Here is a 24,807-nt window from a genome sequence, read left to right on the forward strand (position 1 = left end):
ATATCTACTGATTGCTCTGCTTAGAAGCATGTAAAGCACTGACTCCAAGGGTTGCGATCGATCGTCAGCAGCACGATATGACACTCAGAACTCTTTCGGTTAATCATTGGCTCCTGCTGCCTGCTTAAACTATTAACACAACCATAAAAGGTAATTTCATTATCAAAATAGTGAGTGGGCTTTGCCTGTTAGGCTGTTCATAAATTTAGTTTATACATTAAATTAGTTTAGATTGTCATAAATAGTTAAAAAATCAGCTGTGAAAAGGTTTGAAAAGGAGCGACAAAGATCCAGCATGTACATTGCCACAGGTGGGTGAACACTGCCACAGGGTGCATGAACGCTGCTACAAGGTGCATGAACGCCGCCACAGGGTGCATGAACACTGCCACAGGGTGCATGAACGCTGCTACAAGGTGCATGAATGCTGCCGCCAGGTGCATGAATGCTGCTACAGGGTGCATAAAGGCTGCCGCAGGGTGTATGAACACTGCGGCAGGGTGTATGAACGCTGCCGCAGGGTGCATGAATGCTGCTACAGGGTGCATGAATGCTGCCACAGGGTGTATGAATGCTGCCACAGGGTGCATGAACACTGCCACAGGGTGTACGAATGCTGCCGCATGGTGCATGATGCACTTTAAGAGTTTAGCTACTGCTTTTCTCGTTACCCAAAGGTATGTCTGTATTTAAAGTGGTAAACAGTCCAAGGCTATCAGCTGTAGCCTGAATTCTTAGCAGCTGTAACCTAAATTCTTAGGTGAAAGAAATTTAACAATAATCTGCCTTCTAATTAGCCAAAGACTTCTCTATTATAGAGAAGTTATATTACCAAAGCTTTTGGGTTGTCTGATCTCAGACTATTATAGTCTGAGATCAGACAACCCAAAAGCTTTGGTATAGCTTAAAACTTTATATAAAAAATGAAATAGGCTATAGAGTGTGCTCCAAAGAGTAAAATACGCCATTATAGCTTACAACCATATTAACTATCGTTTGAGTGAGACATAGGCTTACCTAGAGTTCCAGTTCTATGTGCCAAATATGACAAGTCTGCAGCATCTGCTGTGATGAGACTTTAGCAATAGCATGTGCTTCAATAGCCTGTGCTTTAATAGCCTGTGCTTCAATAGCCTGTGCTTCAATAGCATGTGCTTCAATAGCCTGTGTTTCAATAGCCTGTGCTTCAATAGCATGTGCTTCAATAGCCTGTGCTTCAATAGCCTGTGCTTCAATAGCCTGTGCTTCAATAGCCTGTGCTTCAATAGCATGTGCTTCAATAGCATGTGCTTCAATAGCCTGTGCTTCAATAGCCTGTGCTTTAATAGCCTGTGCTTCAATAGCCTGTGCTTTAATAGCCTGTGCTTCAATAGCCTGTGCTTCAATAGCCTGTGCTTTAATAGCCTGTGCTTCAATAGCCTGTGCTTCAATAGCCTGTGCTTTAATAGCCTGTGCTTCAATAGCCTGTGCTTCAATAGCCTGTGCTTCAATAGCCTGTGCTTCAATAGCATGTGCTTCAATGATCCTAGGGTTTATTGCTGACTTAAGTTATAGTGTACTAACCAGGGAGGGTGTGTGAAGCAAGAAACCTAATGAGCCATTTGCTAAATGGTAGCCTGAGCTCAGATGGAACTGCATTATAATTGTGGCCTAAGGTCTGTTGAACTTGCATTATAACTGTAACCTGCGGTCTAGTGAACCTGCATTATAATTGTAGCCTGAGCTTTGGAGCTAAATTATAATTGTGTCCTAAGGTCTGTTGAACCTGCATTATAGCAGTAACATGCGGTCTGTTGATCCTGTATTATAATTTTAGACTGAGTTCTGTTGAACCTGCATTGTAATTGTAGCCTGAAGTCTGTTGAACCTGCATTATAACTGTAGCCTGAGATGTGATAAACCAAAACTTTCATGATAACTCAAATTATAAACTGTTCATATATTTGCTTAGAACAGCAAACCTCAGATTAATCTTGCTGCAAACCCATCCTCTCCTCAACATGACATTTATGGCAGGTATGCTTTTACTGTACACCCATCCTCTCCTCAACATGACATTTATGGCAGGTATGCTTTTACTGTAAACCCATCCTCTCCTCAACATGACATTGATTGCAGGTACTCTTTTATTTAGCACAAGTAGATGTGTCCGGTATTGTTATATTATTTATAAAAAAAAGTAATAACTTAAGAAATAACCTCAGTTGAGCATATTTTATATAAACCATAACTGTGTAAAAACGAAGACTTAGAATACAGCTGCCAGATGACATGACACATGTCGACAGGCAGTCATATACAGCTGCCAGATGACATGCCACATGTCGACAGGCAGTCATATACAGCTGCCAGATGACATGACACATGTCGACAGGCAGTCATATACAGCTGCCAGATGACATGACACATGTCGACAGGCAGTCATGTTGTTAACAGGAAGTTTATTGTTAATAAGAGTTGTCATAATCAGATCCTCCAGATGGTCGATTGGGGCTGTTTCCTGGAATAGCATAACCTGGAAAATACAGTTGATCACATTACGCTCACATTTCAGAGCCAAAAGCGGGATTTGATTAAAAAAAACAAAACAAGGTTGACAAATAAGTCACTACTCTTTGACTTTCATGCCCAGTTAGCTCATTTCCATTTAGACACAAAAACTAGCCATAGAATGATGAAAGAACAGTGGGTGATGTTTTACGCTAAGGCCAGCTGTTGGCATCTGAAACTATATTTGAATTCTAGATTTGTGATTGTCAAATGACTGGGTTCCTTTCCTATCTTTGTTTGTCCTGACACATTCATTCAACATAGCCAGTCACCCATGGTGAATTATATGTTTATGGGCCCTAATGGTTCTGGTGTCCATTAGGCTCTATGTCTATGTGACCATAATAGGTGAATGACTGTAGTAGACATAAATGATCATATCATATATTAATATATTATAATATCATGTCATACTGTGATGGTATCTCCATGACATCACCACATAAGAACATACTTGCTATGCTACATAAAGGTCTATGATTATGGCTATATCACTAACGGTGAGTGAAAATGTCTTACCTCCTTGGCCTCCAGATGAAAATGAACCGGGAGGTCCAGGCGGTCCGATAGGACCTGGAGCTCCGTCGATTCCGTTGTATCCGTTGGCTCCACTCTCACCGGGCCTTCCGGGAGTTCCGGGTATTCCATCTCTACCTGGAGCGCCATCATAACCTGGTGCGCCTGCTGATCCGGACTCTCCTGCAAAAGATTCAGTTATTCGAAAAATGCTCATTGGCTGTCCAATACTTGGCAGTCCTTAAAAATACTTTTCTACCCATGATTTTTCTGCATACCAAAAACATCACTAGCATAATTGTGAATTTACACTCTATCAGATTCTGCGGCTATCATAATCCGTTATCTTAAATTTAGTTATATAAAAGCTCATCATTCAGTTATACCGTCAGCCAACCGTATTGCCAGATGGCGTCATACCCATGGATTATGCTAATACAGGTTTAGAAGGGATAATCTCTAGGCCGTGCGTAAATGGCGAGACATTAATTTAGAAGTATGTATGGGTATACTGTTTGAGACTCAAGGTATGTGACAGATAGAAAAGATCTGTGAAAGCTAGCAAGAGCAAGCAATGGCCAAAGCGTTACCATGGCAATAGTTTCAGGTTCTTATTCTCTATAAATCCTGTGCTTGCGGCTTCAGAAATTTTTTTGCAAGTTTTACATAGTGTCTAAAAGACCAAATGACCTCTTTCTTGTGTCTCTAAATAAGTTACATGCAAACCTTTGGGTCCGGGAGCTCCATTATAGCCATCAACTCCTGGGGTACCAGGGGCACCAGGCATACCAGGTTCTCCCTTTGCACCGTTATATCCAGGTGTACCATCTGTACCATCATAGCCTCTTGCTCCAGATTCCCCTGGTGCTCCAGGCGCTCCTGGTGCTCCAGGTGCACCGTCGTAACCAGGTACTCCATCAGCTCCTGGTAGTCCAACACCGGTCATACCTGCAAGCGATGGAGTAAATCATAAAAGTAGTGATTAATTTCTTGATCACAGTAAATTATATTACACACAAGTACACGCTATTTATAACTTCTGGTTTTCTGAAAAAAGACCTTGACTAGAAACAAACAATGTGATATTAAGTACAAACAACAAGACATGATCAAATAAAATAGAATATTTGATACATTGACACAGCGTTCAACTCTTTTGTACACGATAGATCATTTAGCTCTACTGTTTTCTTTGAATTATTCCACAAACAAATTCTAGCTAATAAGATTGGAATTTGATTATTATGGTTTTTTTGGCTATACTAAGATCAAAAGTAAAACTGATTATCACAGGTTCAATAGATTTATCAGTTTATTGTGTCCATTGTACACCGGTATCAGTAGCTCTATTTATGTATGTTGTATTTAATAAGGAACTTATGCTAACCTAGAAAACTGGGTAAGCCTTGTAAAGCCCTCAACAAATGTCAACATATTAAACAGATCTTATATTAAAATAGTGCTTCTGTAAAACTGGTTCTCCATGAAGGCAAGAGAAGACAACTTATTAAATAGCTTGGTTTGTTAAGAAGTCAACACACCCTTCTCTCCTTTAGGTCCAGGTGCTCCAGGTGCTCCAGGTGCGCCATCATAGCCAGGCACTCCATCTACACCTGGTTCACCAGGCACACCGTAGCCAGGTGCACCAGGCATTCCCTTAGCACCATCGTACCCTTGTGGTCCTTGGGCTCCTAAAATACATAGGTAAACGATGTAGAGGTGAAAACATTGAGATCGTAACTGGTCCTCCAAGATAAGGAAAGACACGCGTAGTCAACATACCAGGTTCTCCATCAATTCCGTTGTATCCGGGTGCACCAGGATCACCCTTGGCTCCAGGAGATCCATCGTATCCAGGAGCTCCGGGAACTCCTGGATCACCCTTAGGTCCGGCCGAACCAGGGGCACCATTGTAACCTGCGAAATAGTAGCATTGGCAAGTCATACATTTGTAAAATGATCAAACAAAATTAAACTTAACTCATCTAGCTTTTAACTCACCCGCTGGGCCACTGGCTCCTCTGTCTCCTTTAGGTCCCGCTGGTCCTGGTGCACCGACAGCAGCACTGGCTCCTTGTGCTCCTGGGTATCCTCTTGGTCCAGTTGAGCCAGGCTCACCCTTGGCTCCATTGTAACCCGCTCCTCCGCGCTCACCTGCAGCGTATATATCCTTGAATAATGCTCATGGATAATCACTATTAAACATGCAAGTCAAAATACATTAACCTAGTGTCTGTAGAAATAGAGTTTAGAGTCTGTAGTCTGTAGAAATAGAGTTTAGAGTCTGTAGCCTGTAGAAATAGAGTCTAGAGTCTGTAGTCTGTAGAAATAGAGTCTGTAGCCTGTAGAAATAAAGTCTAGAGTCTGTAGCCTGTAGCCTGTAGAAATAGAGTCTAGAGTCTGTAGAAATAGAGTCTATTGTATGTTGTCTGTAGAAATAGAGTTTAGAGTCTGTAGCCTGTAAAAATAGAGTCTAGAGTCTGTAGTCTGTATAAATAGAGTCTAGAGTCTGTAATCTGTAGAAATAAAGTCTAAAGTCTGTAGTCTATAGAAATAGAGTCTAAAGTCTGTAGAAATAGAGTCTAGAGTCTGTAGCCTGTAGAAATATAGTCTAGAGTCTGTAGAAAAAGAGTCTAGAGTATGTAGTCTGTAGAAATAGAGTCTAAAGTCTGTAGAAATAGAGTCTAGAGTCTGTAGCCTGTAGAAATAGAGTCTAGAGTATGTAGTCTATAGAAATAGAGTCTAAAGTCTGTAGAAATAGAGTCTGTAGCCTGTAGAAATAGAGTCTAGAGTCTGTAGAAATAGAGTCTAGAGTTTTTAGAAATAGAGTCTAGAGTATGTAGTCTGTAGAAATAGAGTCTAGGGTCTGCAGTCTGTAAAAATATGTCGTTAGAAACTCGGAGTGGACTGGATACTGAAAACTTTGATTATAGCAGTTAATAGTTGAATTTGCAATTCTCAGATCACTACCATCATGTTATACAGAACCAGATCTATGCCAAATCTTTTCAGTTGAAGAAAACAACTTCTCTGGTATCTGATGTTTAAAGTAATGCAAAAAATACTTAGAAGAGGTTTTCGTAATCAATCAAATAAGGTCATCAATATGGTCAAATCAATCAAATAAGGTCATTTCTTCCTTGCACGCTGCATACAAACCTTTGGGTCCGGGAGCTCCATTATAGCCATCAACTCCTGGGGTACCAGGGGCACCAGGCATACCAGGCTCTCCCTTTGCACCGTTATATCCAGGTGTACCATCTGTACCATCATAGCCTCTTGCTCCAGGTTCTCCTGGCGCTCCAGGTTCTCCTGGTTCTCCGGGTGCACCATCGTAACCAGGTACTCCATCAGTTCCTGGTAGTCCAACTCCAGTCATACCTGTAAGCAATAAAGTAAATTATAGAAGTAGCGACCAGGACTTGAGGGATAAAAGCACTGATTGATTTGTTGATCAGAGTAAGTCTTAATATATACAAGTATACACTGTCTACAACTTCTGGTTTTTGACTTCGACCAAAAAGCAGACCATCTCATAGCTAATAATTAATTGTAAGAATTACAACAGTATTTAACTCTATTGTACCCAGCAGATGCATCAATCAACGCAAACTATTTTATCACGATTGTTTTACGAATAAAATTTATCTGGCTAGACTATACAGTAGTACTATTCGTCTATCTGAAAACAGCCAAGCTCAATAACAAAACTGGCTATCGTAGACCTCATAGATTTATTTATTCTTTGTGTCTGTTGTACACTAGTATTAGTAGCTCTATTTATATTTGGTTAATAAGAAACTTATGCTAACCTATCGAACTGGGTAAGCCTGGTAAACCCACCAAACAAGTACTAACATACTAAAAGTATCTCATTTTAAAATAGCACACTAATACAGGTGTAACGAAAGACAACTTGTTAAATAGCTTGGTCTTATTAACAAGTCAACGCACCCTTCTCTCCTTTAGGTCCAGGTGCCCCAGGTGCTCCAGGTCCACCATCATAGCCAGGCACTCCATCTACACCTGGTTCACCAGGCACACCGTAGCCAGGTGCACCAGGCATTCCCTTAGCACCATCGTACCCTGGTGGTCCTTGGGCTCCTAAAATACATAGGCAAACAATGAAGAACTGAAAAAGACTGAAATCATAACTTGTCCTCCAAGTTCAGGAAAGACACAGGTAGTCAACATACCAGGTTCTCCGTCAACCCCGTTGTATCCGGGTGCACCAGGATCACCCTTGGCTCCAGGAGATCCAGCGTATCCAGGAGCTCCGGGAACTCCTGGATCACCCTTTGGTCCGGCTGAACCAGGTGCACCATCATAACCTGCAAAATAAATAATAGCAGAAGGTTAGACTACTTGTAGGATGTCAAAACAAAAATAAACTTGACCCTCATCCTGTTTTCAATTTACCTGGTGTGCCGTCGGCTCCTCTGTCTCCTTTAGGTCCCGCAGGTCCTGGTGCACCGACAGCAGCACTGGCTCCTTGGGCTCCAGCGTATCCTCGTGGTCCCGTTATACCAGCCTCACCCTTGGCTCCACTATAACCTCGTGGACCTCTTTCGCCTGCATTTTAATGAATCAGTTTAGTTTGTAGAAGACATGGATACAGTTGGCTAAAGACACCTGAGACACGGCATGTCATTTCTGTTTGGCATGGTAAATTTTCTCATTAAATAAGTTGAACAACCTTTAAACTTCTTGCGCATTTAGAAATATGAAATTATATTTAAAAAAAGCATTTATGACCAATACCTGGCTCTCCATCATATCCAGGCTCGCCAGGCTCTCCGGGAAGACCAGGCAGACCAGGTTCGCCATCTACTCCATCATAGCCATTGTCACCATTTCTGCCCGGAATGCCATCTTGTCCCGGCTCTCCAGGCACGCCATCTTGCCCATCTACACCGTTATATCCTGATGGTCCAACCTCACCTAAGCAACCAAGACATCTATGTTGGTGATCTATGATTTATGGCAGAGAGGAAGCAATTTGTAGTAAACAAAATTATTGAGACCAGCTAACCTTTGGCGCCATTATATCCCGGTGAACCTCTATCTCCCTTAGCTCCAGGAGCCCCTGCAGGTCCTACTGATCCATCATACCCAGGTGCTCCAGGTGGGCCATGCTCTCCCTTAGGTCCAGGCAGACCCGGTGATCCCGGTGCACCATCATAACCTGGTTCACCTGGTCCACCTGCAGCTCCGGTCGCACCCACGACACCGGGATATCCAACGGAGCCTGGCTCTCCAGGCTCACCGGTCTCTCCAGGAAGGCCTGAAAATACAAGGAGCTATATTAGGTTCACATTAATAATACCGTGTTACGACAGACCAAGTATCCAAACTTTCTTGTAAACAATTCAATCCTCAGTTTTCACACCTGGATATCCAGGTGGACCTGGAATGCCGGGTTCACCCTTTTCGCCATCGTATCCAGTTCTTCCGGGAGATCCAGCGGGTCCTTCCTCTCCTGGAGCACCATCATAACCAGGGACACCTCTGTCTCCTTTGTCTCCTTTGGGTCCATCATATCCTGGAGCGCCATCTGGTCCGTGACTTCCTGTAGCTCCCATTTTTCCTCTCACACCTGGCAGTACAAAGTTATTATCCTGACAATGCTTTTACTTTTTAAAGACTTCTTACAAATAATTGTATAACATCATATGTGAAGGTTGTATGCATACCTGTGGCACCCGTTGCACCGTGGTCTCCGGGAACACCAGGTACTCCGTCGTAACCAGCAGAGCCAGGAGCACCAATTGGACCTATCGGTCCAGGTGGTCCGGGTTCACCAGGTGTTCCATCAGCTCCTGGGACTCCTGGGTATCCTGGATCACCTTTAGGTCCGGCATATCCTACACCGGGAGAGCCTGGAGCGCCATCAGCGCCGTCATACCCAGGCGCACCTGTGTCTCCCTTAGGGCCAGCATAACCAACTCCTGGAGGTCCGGGTGGACCCACGATACCCTCACCATCGAGGCCATTGTACCCTGGCTCACCTAGTACAACAATAACAAATGCTTTGCAGTTTACTTCTGCTACCAGCCCTTCCTGCTTTCTAAGATATTTATTTGTCGTAATCTATTCTTCTAGGAAACTATCTCTCAGCAATCAGTAGATCGCAATATTCATTTATTCCTTCTTTCCTTCTTGAAACAAGAGTTAACTTTGAATATTACCTTTGGGTCCAGGAGCTCCCGCGTATCCAGCTGTACCAGGAGAGCCTTGAGGACCCGGTGGGCCAGGAGGTCCGGGTGGACAGTTGCAAGCTTGTGCGGGTGCGGGTGCAGGCCTTGGTCTATGGGTCTAGTTAAAAAAAAAGTATTTTGTTAAACAATTATTTTCCAAAATCAAGATTTTTAATGACTATGAGGTGAGAGTGAGCGGCTCCTGCTCAGAGGTGAGACAGGCTGCTCCTCTATAGCAGCTTGTCTAAAGCTTTGCCCAGAAGCTAAAAATGATTGTTTAAAAGGAATCTTCTACTTTTTCATAGCAAGAAATACATTTATTCTATAAATTCTTCGAACTCACAACTGGGGCATAGGGTGGCTGGGTGACAACAGGAGCAGGTGCTGCGGTATATTGTATTGGTGCGGCTGAGGCTTGACCATTGCCTGCTCCTGTTCCTCCTCCTCCTCCTGTTCCTCCTCTTCCTCCCCCTGTCCCTCTTCTTCCTCCTCCTGTGCCTCCTCTTCCGCCTCCACCCCCTGATGAAGGTGAAGGAAGGAAGCCTGAAAAAATGTAAAAATAGAACTAATTTGAGTTTGACACTTGAGCTGTGATGTCATAATGCTATATAGTTTAAACTGAAGCCAATGTTGAAAGTTCAAAGCAAATGATGAACGTCTCATGTCTACCAGTCAATTTTTCTATTTTGCTCCCAAGGCATTGGGTCAAAGAAGCGCTAAATGTGTCAGCGGAGAACACCACGTAGCAAAATTTGCTAAAAAGTTGTAAGGAAAATCCTGCAGGGGTCATATTGTTGACCAATTTTAAACTATCGCACTGATTGTTCTTCTTATTGCATATAAAAAACTAAAGTGCTTGATTTCAAAAACACTTGGAATAACATGGATTATATTTGGCTTTAAAAACCAAATTTATGTTTCAAAGGAAAAGATTTGTGGCAGTATAGAAATACTAATACTTGTTTGTACTGACTCTCCTGTTGTACCAGCATGCAATTGATAACCTAACCCACAAGTTTACTGTCACCAGTATGTAATACAATACACTATTACTCTGTGTTCTACTGCCAAATTCTCTTTTGATTGATTGAAATATCATAACATATTGAGACAGTTGGCACTACATAAGGACCATTTGAAAAAATACTATAATCATTTTCAAAGTGATCAGAAAATAATTAAAAGCCTTTTTGATTGATTAGAATATTATCACAAACAGCAGCTTGGCAACAAAGTATTTGAAAAATTCCACGAGCATTTCCAAAGTAAATTGAAAATAATTGAATACTTTTTGATTGATTGGAATACCACAATAGGTGGAAATATTTGGCAGGTAACGCAAAGTATTTGAAAAAATTCAGTGATCATTTCCAGAGTAAATTGAAAATAATTAAATACTTTTTGATTGATTGGAATACCATTACAGATGAAGATAGATGACAGATAGCCGTGAAACAGTTTTGGAGAAATACCATGAACCTTTCTATAGTGAACTAAAAATAATTACACATTTTTCTGATTGATTGGAATATCATAACATATGGCAGGTAGCAGTAGCTTTATTTTAATAAATACCATGAGCTTTTGCGGAGTGACCTGAAAATACTTAAATGTCTTTTAATCGGTTAGAATATGACAACGGATGGCAGGTAGGTGCAGGAGTAACATAGAGTATTTGTTGCATTAGTTAAATATAAAAAACAGAAGAGGGAAACTGGTTGAAACATGTAAACAAGATTTGAGGTAGAAATAACGCCCACTGCATCGACTTGTTGCATATTTGTAAAGGCATATGCTGCTAGAGAGTCATGCCACCTGCTAGATGTTGCCAAAGAATAGAGAAGAGACAAAAAGGTATTGGAGAAAGAAGGAAAAAATTTCAAGTATAAAATAAACAGAAAGAGTGTAAAGGTAGGATGTAGGCCTAACAGAGCAAACAAGCATTTATACTAAAAGTGTACAAAAAAGATAATTATACTCGAACTGATTTGGTGGAAAAGTAAAATAAGCGAACTTTGCTTAAAAAAGATTTAAACTGCCACTTACCACCACCTCCACCACCAAATCCGCTGCCATAGTTGCTGCCTCCGGTATTGCTAAAGAATGCTAAAAAACATCAAAATATCTTATTAAAACAATAATAGCGATGAAGCAATAATTATTAACATAACATTTATCTCACCTGTGAAGCTATCTAAAGGATATTAGCAAATAAAGACTAAATAATAATATATTGTGGCAAAGGGAGATAATATAAACTATTCTTTTGTGCATGGGAGTTGTGTCCACTACACACTAAGCCCTGAGAAAGTATGACCATACAACTCAAGAATATGAAGAAATGCTTCGGAATCTCTTATGAAGTACAATGATATACTAGTTAATTCATAATGAGCGAGGGTAGATATTTCCTAATTCATAATTAGTGAGGGCAGATAATTATCTGCCCTCACTAATACCTGACACTCCTGACATTCTTTATACCTACACTATGAGTGTCAGGAGATAATATCTTGTGTTTAATGAACATGACGATCTAATATCTACCTACTCTGAAACAACTAAGAAGAGACACTCTTTAGCGCATTATAAACAAGGGGAGATAAGAACTAATATATAATAGCAACATTAGAGACAGAAATGGCGTTGAGCGCATTTAAAACTTGTGAAAATAATGCCTAATACAAAATGATACATTATGAGTGAGTGGAGATAACATACATCACATAATGGATATTCTCATGAATGGATAAACAAGCAATGAAAGAGTTTCACTTACGGTCGTTGAAATCTCTTCTGAACCTATGGTTATGTCCTTCTAGTTGGTCAGATAGCTGCTGTATTTGGAGATTCAAGCTGTCTTTGTTTCCTATCATCTCATCTTGTAAGTCTCTAATTTCCTGGCAACACATTGTAATAAATGTCTATATGATTGATTGGTGAAGAATGCTTTTGTTAGATATTGTCTGTGATTCAATTTTTTGCCACAGCGACCTCAGATGACCTCAGAAATGTTTATCTCTAATCTTCATATCGTGGAATTTAAATCGTAGCCAATATTCTGCTTGCATTAAGTGCTTATTAATCGACATGTGTCAAACTACATCAACAAACATTATTTGGAATTAAGTAGAAAGTATGCATGCTACCAGTTGGAGACGTGCCGGAGGGTATTCGCATGGTGTTAATAGAGAATAAGACACACCTAAGCAATAGATATGATAAATAGATAGCATCTATCATGTTCGCGCTAGAGGGCATGCCATAGTTGTTAATAAACAGCTGATTGATTGAAGGTTGAGTGGATGCGTAAGCCTTCCCATCTTAAACGCTTCCTTAAGCCTACAATCTCCAATCTTCAGATTATCTGCGGATTATTTGCTAAGCAGCACTATCATCATTATTTATTGTGCTGATTCAAATGAGCTGAAAATATAACTCATCTTATACTCTTAGATTATATCATCCCTAAGCTTTTAAAGTAGTTTCTGTTATTTCTTAAATAGTAGAAAACTGATTGAGTTCAGCGACCATAACTGCCACAATAGAAAGTTAATAAAAATGGGTGCATAAAAAATTTACTGATCAACATTGTGTCGTTAAAAATCCACTACACAAGATTTCTCACTTATCAAACATGACTTTCAATATATAGTTACAATATTATTCTGTATAAACTATTATGTAAACTGTGTCCTTGACAGTAAGGAGAGGTAACTCTGATTACGAACCTGCCAGAGTTTTTGCTGACTATTTTGGGTGGAGACGCCAACATAGACTGCAATGCTAAGGCTCACAACCAGCAGAGCCATGTTGACAGCGATGGACACGAGAACGTACCATCTTTGATTGGGTGCCGAATCCTGCGGCGGTACTAGACCTTCCTTCATATCTATAACAGGTGAAAGCTAAAGTTGACAGATTGTAACAGGTAGAAATTAAAGTAGACAGATTGTAACAGGTAGAAATTGAAGTTGACAGATTGTACCAAGTATAGTTATGGTTGACAGATTGTAACAGGTAGAAGTTGTAGTTGACAGATTGTAACAGGTAGAAATTGTGGTTGACAGTGGGTCTTTGCAAATGGTACAAAGAGTGAAACAGTTTCTCACATGCAAAAGTATAGGCCTACAAAATATTAGTGTATGTAACAACTTTTAGACGAGAAGACTTTTGTAAGATTAAATTTTGACAAAACGTAAAAAATACTGATCGCTTGCACTAAAACCACAATTTACAAAATAAATATGGGACAGAAAACAGCATGTATAAATGTGTGGCATTGATATTGTTCTTAAAAGTGTGGATTTTTTAAAGTCTATAAAGTTAAACAGTATAAAAACTAAAAAGAAATTCTAAAAAGTCTTTTACTAAAATAGTCTGAGAAAGAAATATAATGCATTAACATAAACAAATTTTAATTATTTTGAAACCAATAAACAGAAAATAGGTTATTCATAAAAAAACTTACAAAGATGAATTCAAATAGACAAGACCTAAAATGAGCGTGTAGTACTGAAAGCAAAGACTTGACTAGAACTTACTGAGATAAGTGGAGTTCACAAGGAAGGGCCGGGTAAACTAAACTTCTTCTTCAACAGACATCCTTTATATCCCCGCTAATCTGTCACTAATCCTTATAGAATGGGTTCCCTGTATAGCCCCTTCTTTGAGCTTGAGATATAGCTAGTCGAAGGATTCAATGAACCTCAAGGTCTACAATCTAACACTCAATAATACTCAACTGAAAAATGTTAATCCTATAATAGATTAAATCTGACCGCGCAATTAAGTGAGTTTAGCTTAAATATACTAGATATTACGTAGATATAGATATTATACAGTAATAGATATTATATAGTGATAGATATTATATAGAGATAGATATTATATAGTGATAGATATTATATAGAGATAGATATTATATAGTAATAGATATTATATAGTGATATATATTATATAGTAATAGCTATTATATAGTGATAGATATTATATAGAGATAGATATTATTTAGTAATAGATATTATATAGTGATATATATTATATAGTAATAGCTATTATATAGTGATAGATATTATATAGAGATAGATATTATTTAGTAATAGATATTATATAGTGATAGATATTATATAGAGATAGATATTATATAGTAATAGATATTATATAGTAATAGAAATTATATAGTGTTATATATTATATAGTAGTAGATATTATATAGCGATAGATATTATATAGAGATATATATTATATAGTAACAGATATTATATAGTAATAGATATTATATAGTAATAGATATTATATAGTGATATATATTATATAGTAATAGCTATTATATAGTGATAGATATTATATAGAGATAGATATTATATAGTAATAGATATTGTATAGTAATATATATTATATAGTAATAGATATTATATAGTGATATATATTATATAGTAATAGATATTATATAGTGATAGATATTATATAGTGATAAATATTATATAGTAATAGATATTATATAGTAATAGATATTATATAGTGATAGATATTATATAGTAATAGATATTATATAGTGATATATATTATATAGTAATAGATATTATATAGTGATAGATATTATATAGTAATAGATATTATATAGTGATAAATATTATATAGTAATATATATTATATAGTGATAGATATTCCCATGACCAAACACGAGCGGAGCGCATGTTTGAGCGTTTTATGATAAATGCATGTGCACACAACTTACGAAAATTATTCATCAACAACGTTGCAAACCCTTGTACCAAAATCTCATCAACAAATTTAACCATTTTTTAATGGAGTCGTTTAAGTATAATAACGATACAAAACACATAAAAACCTATTTAAATATGTTACCAATTCTTTGTAAGTTGTCGAGAATATCTTAAAACTTACCCATCTGATCGGACTATACACAAATAGACAGATTAATTTGGCCGAAAATAGCTATTAAAACTTGCCAAGCCTTATTTTTATCAACATTAAGACCGGCAAACGAAATGCCGAGCGACAGAGAATATAACCATTAAGTCGTGCGCATTTCACGAAAAAATGACGTGCACATTTCACCAGTCTATAGCATTGTCGAATTGCCGAAGGTTTCTGTAATTAATGTAGAAGTACTGAAATATAATCGTTTCTTTTTTGCCGATTTCAAAGTAACTGACATTTTGGACACTTTTGAGTACTTTGGTTTTCTAACTGATTTCCAAAGCAGTAAAAGTAAAGGAAATGACTATGATACTTTTTTCTAACGATTCTTATGAGATTATTACAATTTTTAATTATAAGTTTGGATGACTATCGAAGTGTTATAGTCACACTAACAACATCGATGATGGGCAATATGTTACTGTTATTATTTTTTCTAAATAGTTTTGTTAAATAGATTTTCTAAAAATCTATATAAATATCACAACTTCTTGATATTGTTAGCTATGGCGTTTTTAAATGTAAACAAAATTGTTCATTGGTTTGCTATTATTACTGTATTACTATATTAATAATATTGGTTATTCTAATAATTCCAGTGCATTTTACTTCTAATATTGCATTTCTCCTATTGCAGGGGGAGAGATATAAATATATAATCTTTTCCTTTCATTATTGCTGTTTGTTGTACATAATAACACCCACACCCAGTGTATTACAGTTACCATTGCAGTTATCCTATTGCACTGCAGTGCCATTTGACTGCTAGTATTGCATTTCTCAACTATCAGTACCCTTTCTTTTTTCCAATATCACTTTGGTCGTGGGCTGTATGACAGGGGAATTTCTAGTATATAGTGATAGATATTATATAGTGATATATATTATATAGGGATGCATATTATATAGTGATAGATATTATATAGTAATTGATATTATATAGTAATAGATGTTATATAGTACTATATATTATATAGATATTATATAGAGATAAATATTATATAGTAATATATATTATATATAGTGATAGATATTATATAGTAATATATTATATAATCATAGATATGATATAGTAATAGATATTATATAATCATAGATATTATATAGTAATAGATATTATATAGTGATATATTATATAATGATATACAGCATGTAGTGATTGACATACTTATATACATGTATATACATTATATATATTTACTAAATGTAGATAAATATCCAAGACTCGTTCAGAGGACCCACCAGGTATACCCAACTACTTTAATTATTGAATACTATTCCCATAGTTTTTCAACTGTTGGTTAGGAGTTTCTATCACAATAAAATTGATCAAATCAACAGTTTTCCGCTTACAGTTTTTTTAAGTCTTAACAAAACTTTTTAATAGTAATTTTGAGTAAACATATATAATTTTTTATATTGTGTCACCCACTGTGTTGTGGCAATTTTTTTATTTTTGCATCAAGGTAAATTATAAAGATAGTTTGTAAATTAAATTAAACCTTCTGCTGCGGTTAATAAGATTCTCTCTGTCAGCAAACTTGAATCTTTCAGTTCACACACTCATCTTTTGTTACCAAGAATTCTATATTTAACTTTCCATGTTGCTGGATCTCTCAAGCATTTGTCACATATTATTTAAATCCATAACTTTATCAAACAACTTAAACCCTAGTAATTAAACTAAGCTTTAAAGGTCAAACTAAAGGTCAACATGACTAATGTCTTCTAAACATGACTTTCGACAGTTGGTATGTTGTAACGATAGGGGTACCAGGCAGTGCTAGATACTGGATAAGAGAGAGAACCGCACATCGCGAGAAGAAGCTTTTCCGCCATCTATTACTCACTCTCTCTCAGCGATCTTACGCGTGTCTTTTGGATTAACTCAACTGAATGTCTAAATAAATCATGATTAGTGTGGATTAAAGAAGGGCTCCAATCATTACACCTTCAAACGGTGTACGACTATGGGAGCTCTCCTTCAAGTCTACAAATTCTAGCAAATACATCAACACTTTTTGCAAGGTTTATCAACTACATAGCATCATAGGAGTTCAATTCTGCTAGCCAGTCTAATGTTCAGGCAGAGACTATTGAAGTAGAGATGTTGTTGTAATAACACTAGGGTATAATTGTGCATAAAAGTATTCCTTGTAGACTTGTCTAAGCCCCTGCTCATATCGGCGATGCTTGTTATTTGTTCTCCTAAACAGACACATGGCAATCATATTTTTTTGATTGGTTCAGATTACCATCTCACACCTAATTATCAATTCTTCCCTGATTTATGCGCTCATTCTCTTTAAGTGAACTTCGTCGAAAATATTTCGCTCTGACGGATCTTATACAAACTTTAACCAGATGACCTCATGCAAGTTTAGCTGACCTGTACTGGCTGTCCTGTACTACTTCTTGCCCACAACCATTAACTAGTAGAAGGCTCATCTGTTGTACTACAAAGTGTGCATTCATACCATACATACAGTACATATTAGCGAGCATGAATAAACGAAGACTGTGTGTTTGTCCTGATGCCTAATTCAAGTTTTCAACTTTGTGTCAAGTTTTCAGATGAGCGGTTTTTGTGAGATGAGAAACATTTTTGCTTTACGCTGATGAATGAACAAACATAGACAACAGCATTGGTTAAACAAATGTTGAAGGCCGAAATTGCCTAATCCAGCAACATGATTGTCAGCATTCATCAGCAAACATCATCATTGTCAGCAAACTGTTCACTAATCATATACCAACTGTATAGCAGTGTACACTAATCATATACCAACTGTATAGCAGTGTACACTAATCATATACCAACTGTTTAGCAGTTTTCACTAATCATATACAAACTATTTAGCAGTTTACACTAATTATATACAAACTGTCTAACAGTGTTCAAAGTGCAATGGGTTTAGGTGTCAGGGAGGATTGATAGTGTAGAGGGCGAGTATATAACATTCTGAATTATGCTTCCCAAAGACAAATACCAGTAACTTAAAATAGAAACATTTAGGAGACGTATAAGTTAACAAATGTTAACTATGGCCGTGTATGAGATGACAACTACTGCGGTCAGCATCGTAAACAGTAATGAGTGTGATGAAGTGAGCAGCAATGGTGTAGCATTATGATCAGCATAGTGTACAATATCATGAACATCAATACGATGATTCTGTGAACGATCTTGTGTTGCATCACAATTAGCTTACTTTAATAGTGGCTTTAGTTGGTACTGTAATAAGCTTAGTATACTTTGTTGATCACTATCTATCATGTTGTAACTGGATGCAACGACTCCTTTGTAGGCATGATCAATAGCAGCATTTGGCGTTGTGTCCACATTGTGCTACCACTGTCAGCATCATTTTAAAACGAATGCAAGAGCTCGTATTCTCAGAACTAGCTCACAATAGAATAGATCACTACAGCTGTTCAAACAAAAATTAGATCTTTACACATAATGTGAGATGTCTAATAAACAGCATACCTTAGGAGTTGAGTTTTATGTAAACTTTAATATGTACTATATCAGCTATTTAAAAAAATAATATGTTGGGCGTTACAACTTTAACAAACCCAGATATTCAGATTCCAAGCCAAGCACAATACCACTACTCTACTCAACCACTTTTCCACATCTAAAAATAATTGTGTACATAACATAACATTTTCTGCAGTTCTCGTCTGGTCCTCACATCAGAGATTATTACCATGCCTGTCTTGCACTCACCTACATCAGGTTAATAGTGGGACAACGCCCAGGTTGTGGGGTGTTGCCAGGGCGATGACTGAACTTAAAATATTGCCTAATTTTGATCGCGTGCCATGGCTCCTCTAGGACTGAACGGAATGTTCCACGAATAACTCTCCTAGGGCACCCAGTAAAAAAGTGATGCTTAGAACGCCTCGCCATAAATTATCTGCTGCGTTTAGAATTGCCAATTGATTCCATGTACGTTGTGACAAACACTTCTTTGATGATAGATTATGTGTGTATTAAGCGCGTACAATTAGATCTTGGCACAGTTCAAATACATCTAAAACCAGAATAGCATTCACCAGTTGCGACAAACTTTCCAGACATTTCCACTAAATCAAGTTCATGACAGCAGTCACATAGTTACTGTGGATATGCCACAACCCTCTCCATCTAGCCCTACTATCACCTCACTAGTTCATGACAGCAGTCACATAGTTACTGTGGACATGCCACAACCCTCTCCGTCTAGCCCTCTCTAAATGTACTAAACATACTTGGATTATCTTACAAATCACCTATAAACTTTATTCTTAAATAAACTTTATTATTTAAAAGCTGTGGAACTAAATTGCATGAAACTTGAGCAAATTTCATCAAATTCCCAAAACAATTATAACATTAGCTTGAAGATGAAATGGGAAAGTAGGTGTAGCGGACATGACTTGCTATGACTTATTATAGATATGGCATAATGAACTAAGTGTAATATTTACAAACAAAAACATCATTACTACATCAGCATTATTATCAGAGAATTTTTTTAAACAACTACCACCAGTTCAATACATTCATCAAACTGTACATAGTTTAGTGGTTTTTGTAACATTCTGATATGAAACAATAATTTCTCGAAATACCTAGAATTTTCAGGTATTCCATTAAACCTCTTATCACGGCTATACTGCAAATATTACACCATCTTAAAAACTGGAGAATGGCAGGGCACTTCCAACTATAAAAAACATTGCAAGTTTTGCAGGTGTACCATACGCATGTCGCAAGAGGAAGGAATGTGTCTGAAAATCTAAGAACAGTAAAAAGGGCCTATTAACCACCCGCACCACAGACAGTTAATAAAGATGTCCACAACCATGACAGGAGTACACACCGGGGCGGGGTACACTCCCCCTCTCGGGCATCATGAGTGATGTATGCAAAGCCGTTACTAAAAATAAAGCATATTTGTTGGGATAATGGCTATTGAATGGCGACGCAAGTGAGCGACCAGCCACACCCTGCTTCCAGACTTGTGACGAAAAGTGTTTTGTTAGTCGAGGGTAAAACATCTTCAAAGGTTGTAAAGAATCCCAAACCCTGCAATGGATGCATTTAAGAAACTATGGGTGTGTTTTTATGCGAGCAACATGTTTTCTACAAAACTATATCCGTAAAAACCACAAACAATGATATCTAACAATACCAGTGCAAATAACAGAGAGAGAGTATGTTAAATGACGAACAACTCGTGTGCTTGACAATAGTCTCTGCTAACTATGTTTTATAAATGTCTGTGAAGAGTCAATGGTAGCGGGGGATGCCTGAGAGGTCAAGACTGGGACAGCAGTTACACAAGAAGAGGAAATGCTAGTGACCGGGGCTGAAGATTTACTATTGTCATATAGTAAAATTTGAGATGCTGAGAGACTGTTGTTAGACGGTGTCACGCGTACCACACTGTTGCTGTCTTCAAGAAGGCTTACTCCACTCGTGGTTGCGATGTTGTTATTATTATTGGTGGGCTCACTGGTGCTAGTATTACCACTGCTTTGGATGACAGCATCTCTGCCATTAGTGACACCAATACCAGAGACAATACTGCTAGCAGTTGTAGGGCTGCTTATGCCAAGACTTTTGCTAGGAAAAATAATATGGCCAAGGAGACTGCCACGGCTAGTAACGACCTTGTTAATGCAGCTGGTGGCTGTGCTTGAAACAACGTCGATACTTGCCGCAGACGGCTTAGGTAAGATTGAGTTATAGTTCACATGCACAACTTTTGGCGAAAGATCTGTTTTTTTAGTGACTACTCCAAGTGATTGAAGAGAGGTGCCTGATGCGCCGACCACCAAACTGCTAGTAGACGAGGGAGACCTTACTATACGTATCAAAGACTGATTGCTTGAATTGGAAACCACTTTGGGTTGTTTGGAGTCAGTCAAGAGCTGAGATGAACTCGCGGTGTCCCGTGGCGATTCCACATTGTTTGATGCCAGCATAATTCTGGTTCCCGGTTTCGAAGTTAGAGGCGTGGATAGGGTCCATGCAGGCTTCTTAAGGTCACTCATAATGAGAACCTTGGGAGGTGGACCTTGGGAGACGGAGCCACGCTTCGCCCCCTGCATGTATGATGGTTCACTGTCGGCCATTAGTTTAGCTAGTTCATCTCGTTTAGCCTTGGCTTCGGCATCTCTTTTTCGCTTTCTTTCTGTCCTTAGGGCCCTTCGATCAGGAAGTTGTGTAGCATCTGGGTTTATCTCAGGGTGACGCTTCTTCCGTGGAATGGGTGACTTCTGTGAAAAGAGAGATGAGTGGATGCTAAACTTCTAGAAAACTGGATAATCTCATAAATGCTAATCCGCTATAATCCCATAGATTAGGGCTCATCTCAGATATCACAAACGACGCGATATATCATTCATTTCCTTCAGCGGCTCAAGGAAAGGTGGTGTAGCTGAAGGCGGGAGACTTTTGACTGGCAGTAAAAGTCGCCCCTGCTACTACTTTCCAACAGTTGATTTCTGGAAAGGAATACATAACAAGAACAGTTGTGTCAAAAATTATAAGACCACCCAACAATTCACACTTTTGTTAATTTTGGCATCCTTGCTGGAGCTATGTTAATCCATTCGATTACCAAATAATTTACACCATTGGAAGCAGAAATTTTTCCTTGTTTTAGCAAAATAAAGCAAATGCCATTCAGTCCCATTTCATAGCAGAGGTGATAGAACTAGTGTCATTAATCGAGCCCCTTTACACACTCCCAATGGCCCTACCGCCAGTTATTAAAAGAGTTCTTCAAATTACATGTATGTTGCAATAGTATCATAAAATTAATTCGTTGAAAATACAATGAGCAAATAACTAGGCTATATTTTGGTTTTTATCCAGGTTCGTTATATACACAGTTTTATTGGCAAAAAGTAATTGCAATTACTGATCATAGGAAACTCCCTACACGTTATTACTATTATTTGTTAGAATATTCGGCAACTAATAGTATATGATGGTTTCTGATTAAATTAAGGCAGTAAATCGTTGCTAACAGCAAACAATGATATAAAACCCCCACAGGATTGGTTACGGCCATCATGTGGGCGGTGTTTAATGATCGAGCTCTGTTGGGATGAACCGGAATATGGCACCGGAACCAAAAAATATCCTGAATAAAACCCCTTGTAAATTTACAAATATTATCAACAACGGTGGTTATTTTACTGATCTGTTGGTTTCATTTTGTTGTCAAATAAACATAGTTGCCCAATATTGTCACCATTATGATCAGTCAGTTGACATTCACAAGCATTTGTGATATTAATAGTCACCACTGTGAAATGGCCCAAATTTGGTTTTATATTTAGATTTTGAGTATGAAAATTACACTGCACAGCTTTTCCTGCTGTCCCATCTTACTGGCCAGGTCAAACAATGTGACAACGATGAAAGACTGTCATTTTATGGTAGAGTAGCAAAATATTAATCAAAAACTAGAGTAAAAAGACCATTGTTCGGGTGATTTCAGGTAAATTATATTTAACTTTGAGCATATACTAAGATCCCTATGAATATCAAAATAGATAAAAATAGGTAATTTGAAATGTTTTATTTTCAATGATTCTATTTTTCTGGTTAGGTAATACCCATACACTGTAGAGATTCGAGGTTTGCTGATTCATGGTTTGTTATCCGCGATCGATGCATATCTGCAATAAAAACCTAGGCCCAAAGACCTAACAAGGCAACACGACCGCCCCGCGAGAATTGTGTTAGCCCCGATACCCAGGCTAGCACAATCCCAACAGAGCTCGATCATTAAACCGCACCCATATGATAGCCGTCGCCAATCCTTGTAGGGGGATGGGTTATATCATTGCAGCAAATGTTTATTAAAATTTGAGGTGGTCTTATAATTTCTGAAGGCACGATAGCTGTTGCTAGAAGCAACTTGTAGCTTGTGTACCTTCTTATAAGTTCGTATCCTTTTAGGATAGATATAAGGCCGAGCATCCTCCTCATAGAGAACGCCCATCTTGTCCTCTGGCACCATCGGCTTTGCCAACACAATTGTGTTTATAAGTGAGGCAGTCAGCTTCGCCATATCGTGGTTAGGGTCAAGGGCATTGGCTATTCTATACAGCTTCTTCACTAGAGCGATAAACCTTTCCTTTGGGCTACGCTTGGTGCCTTTTCTCGCCCTTGTTGTCATGCCTGTTGCTTTAGAATTAGGCATAACCTTCTGCACTGTGGCCATGGTGATGCTCGATATGGAAGGAACATCGGTATAGTCTTGGTTCTGATTGGTCGCCGAGTACTGCGAAAAGTCTGAGTTGGGGAAATACATCGACGACTGCTCGAATTCCTGTAAAGGTTTCATAGAAGTAAAGTCTGTGTGTAGAAAGATCTATGAATTAAGCTTAGTGTTGAAGAGAAACTAACAGATTAAAAAAACTAGTGTAGAGTTAGTGATATTCAAATGGCTTTCAAGCAACTACTTGTTTTTTCGTTTCACTTCCTTTTGGTAAATGGAGATATTTCATTTCCATCTAGTGAACATCTGCTGAGCTAATATTGTAATACATGTCAAACTTATTGCTATTTCATCTCTGTAGACAATAGTTGAGAACTATCTGGTACCAGTGGCAAATTTGAGGATGATAAATGGAACCTTGTACTAATCTTTGGCACCAAATACACGAAGTTCATAAACTCACCACAATGTGGTACTTGACGCTGTTCTACAGCATATTTAAATTATTACCATTTTAAAGCAAATGCAAAGATCGGTTGATGTTTTAAGATGAATACAAAATTTACACATAAGTGAGAGCTGGTGTATCAGTTGAGAAAGGGTGCAAACAAGCCGAACACAACAAACATAGACACAATAAAATATACCTAATTGCAGGAGCTCTAATTAACATGTAAACATAATTTATTGTGCATGTGAAAAATTTTGCAAGGTTCATGACGTCATTAAGTGATATAGATAGGAAGTCAATTGTCCACAGAGGTGTACTGTTTGTATGTAACATTCATTTTAGACTCCTAATCAATATCTGACTCGGTATGTTAGGCTGCAGAGCACAGCCTCATGAACATCAACGGGTAAAAAGAGATGGCATGCTAACCAGCCAAGCTTTATCCAACTCGTCTGCTAACACTATATAACAACACTACATAACACTAATACTATATAACACAGCAAAGGAGCTACTTGGATAGTCCTAACACAAGACACATTTGACACACTTCCTACAGACTAGAGAAGGCGAAATTCCAATACTAGCCTAAAAACAGCCAGTAGTTCATTTACTAGCTTTCTATCACTATGGGCCATTGTGCGGATGGTGTAGCTTTGGAATTGTGTGCACTTGTTGAGTTACCAGTGATAAGCTTTTCAATGGGCATGCACATGTTGTGGATTAATGCTGAGTCTTTGTTAAATTAAACAAGGCACTCTATGCCAGGGGTCTCGGCAGCGCATTCCTGTCTAGCTCAAATAGAAAGCGGACTGACTGAATTGTGTAAAATGTTTATAATGAAATATAAATGGAGCATGCGTGACATTTTTTTGCGCATCATTCGCAGGTGCCGTTCCCATCATTTGCAACCATA

General features: G+C 38.1%; 1 protein-coding gene across 1 annotated transcript; it reads right to left on the minus strand.

The window, feature by feature from the left end:
* Window positions 1–2,140: 2,140 nt before the first annotated feature.
* LOC137405590 (collagen alpha-1(I) chain-like) lies at window positions 2,141–13,883 on the minus strand. Its single transcript, XM_068091896.1, has 20 exons — window positions 13,808–13,883; window positions 12,995–13,155; window positions 12,043–12,163; window positions 11,310–11,369; window positions 9,607–9,806; window positions 9,255–9,381; window positions 8,760–9,074; window positions 8,456–8,662; window positions 8,099–8,350; window positions 7,828–8,007; window positions 7,486–7,638; window positions 7,263–7,397; window positions 7,021–7,170; window positions 6,226–6,447; window positions 5,068–5,220; window positions 4,849–4,983; window positions 4,608–4,757; window positions 3,793–4,014; window positions 3,070–3,249; window positions 2,141–2,515 (listed from the first exon to the last, which is right to left on the minus strand). Exons 2-20 carry the CDS (start codon window positions 13,151–13,153, stop codon window positions 2,448–2,450), a joined length of 3,189 nt encoding a protein of 1,062 aa, XP_067947997.1. The 5' UTR covers window positions 13,154–13,155; window positions 13,808–13,883; the 3' UTR covers window positions 2,141–2,447.
* Window positions 13,884–24,807: the final 10,924 nt, after the last annotated feature.

The sequence above is a fragment of the Watersipora subatra genome, chromosome 10, assembly GCF_963576615.1.
Source record: "Watersipora subatra chromosome 10, tzWatSuba1.1, whole genome shotgun sequence".
In the NCBI taxonomy this organism is placed as follows: Eukaryota; Metazoa; Bryozoa; class Gymnolaemata; order Cheilostomatida; family Watersiporidae; genus Watersipora; species Watersipora subatra.

What these genes read in the sequence shown, in the direction of transcription:
- LOC137405590 (XM_068091896.1), bottom strand. Translation starts at nt 13,153, where the DNA reads ATGAAGGAAGGTCTAGTACCGCCGCAGGATTCGGCACCCAATCAAAGA. An exon ending in GGGATATAATGGCGCCAAAG is followed by an intron (nt 8,008 to 8,098) that starts GTTAGCTGGTCT and finishes TTGGTTGCTTAG; the next exon opens with GTGAGGTTGGACCATCAGGA. An exon ending in CGGGGTTGACGGAGAACCTG is followed by an intron (nt 7,171 to 7,262) that starts GTATGTTGACTA and finishes TATGTATTTTAG; the next exon opens with GAGCCCAAGGACCACCAGGG.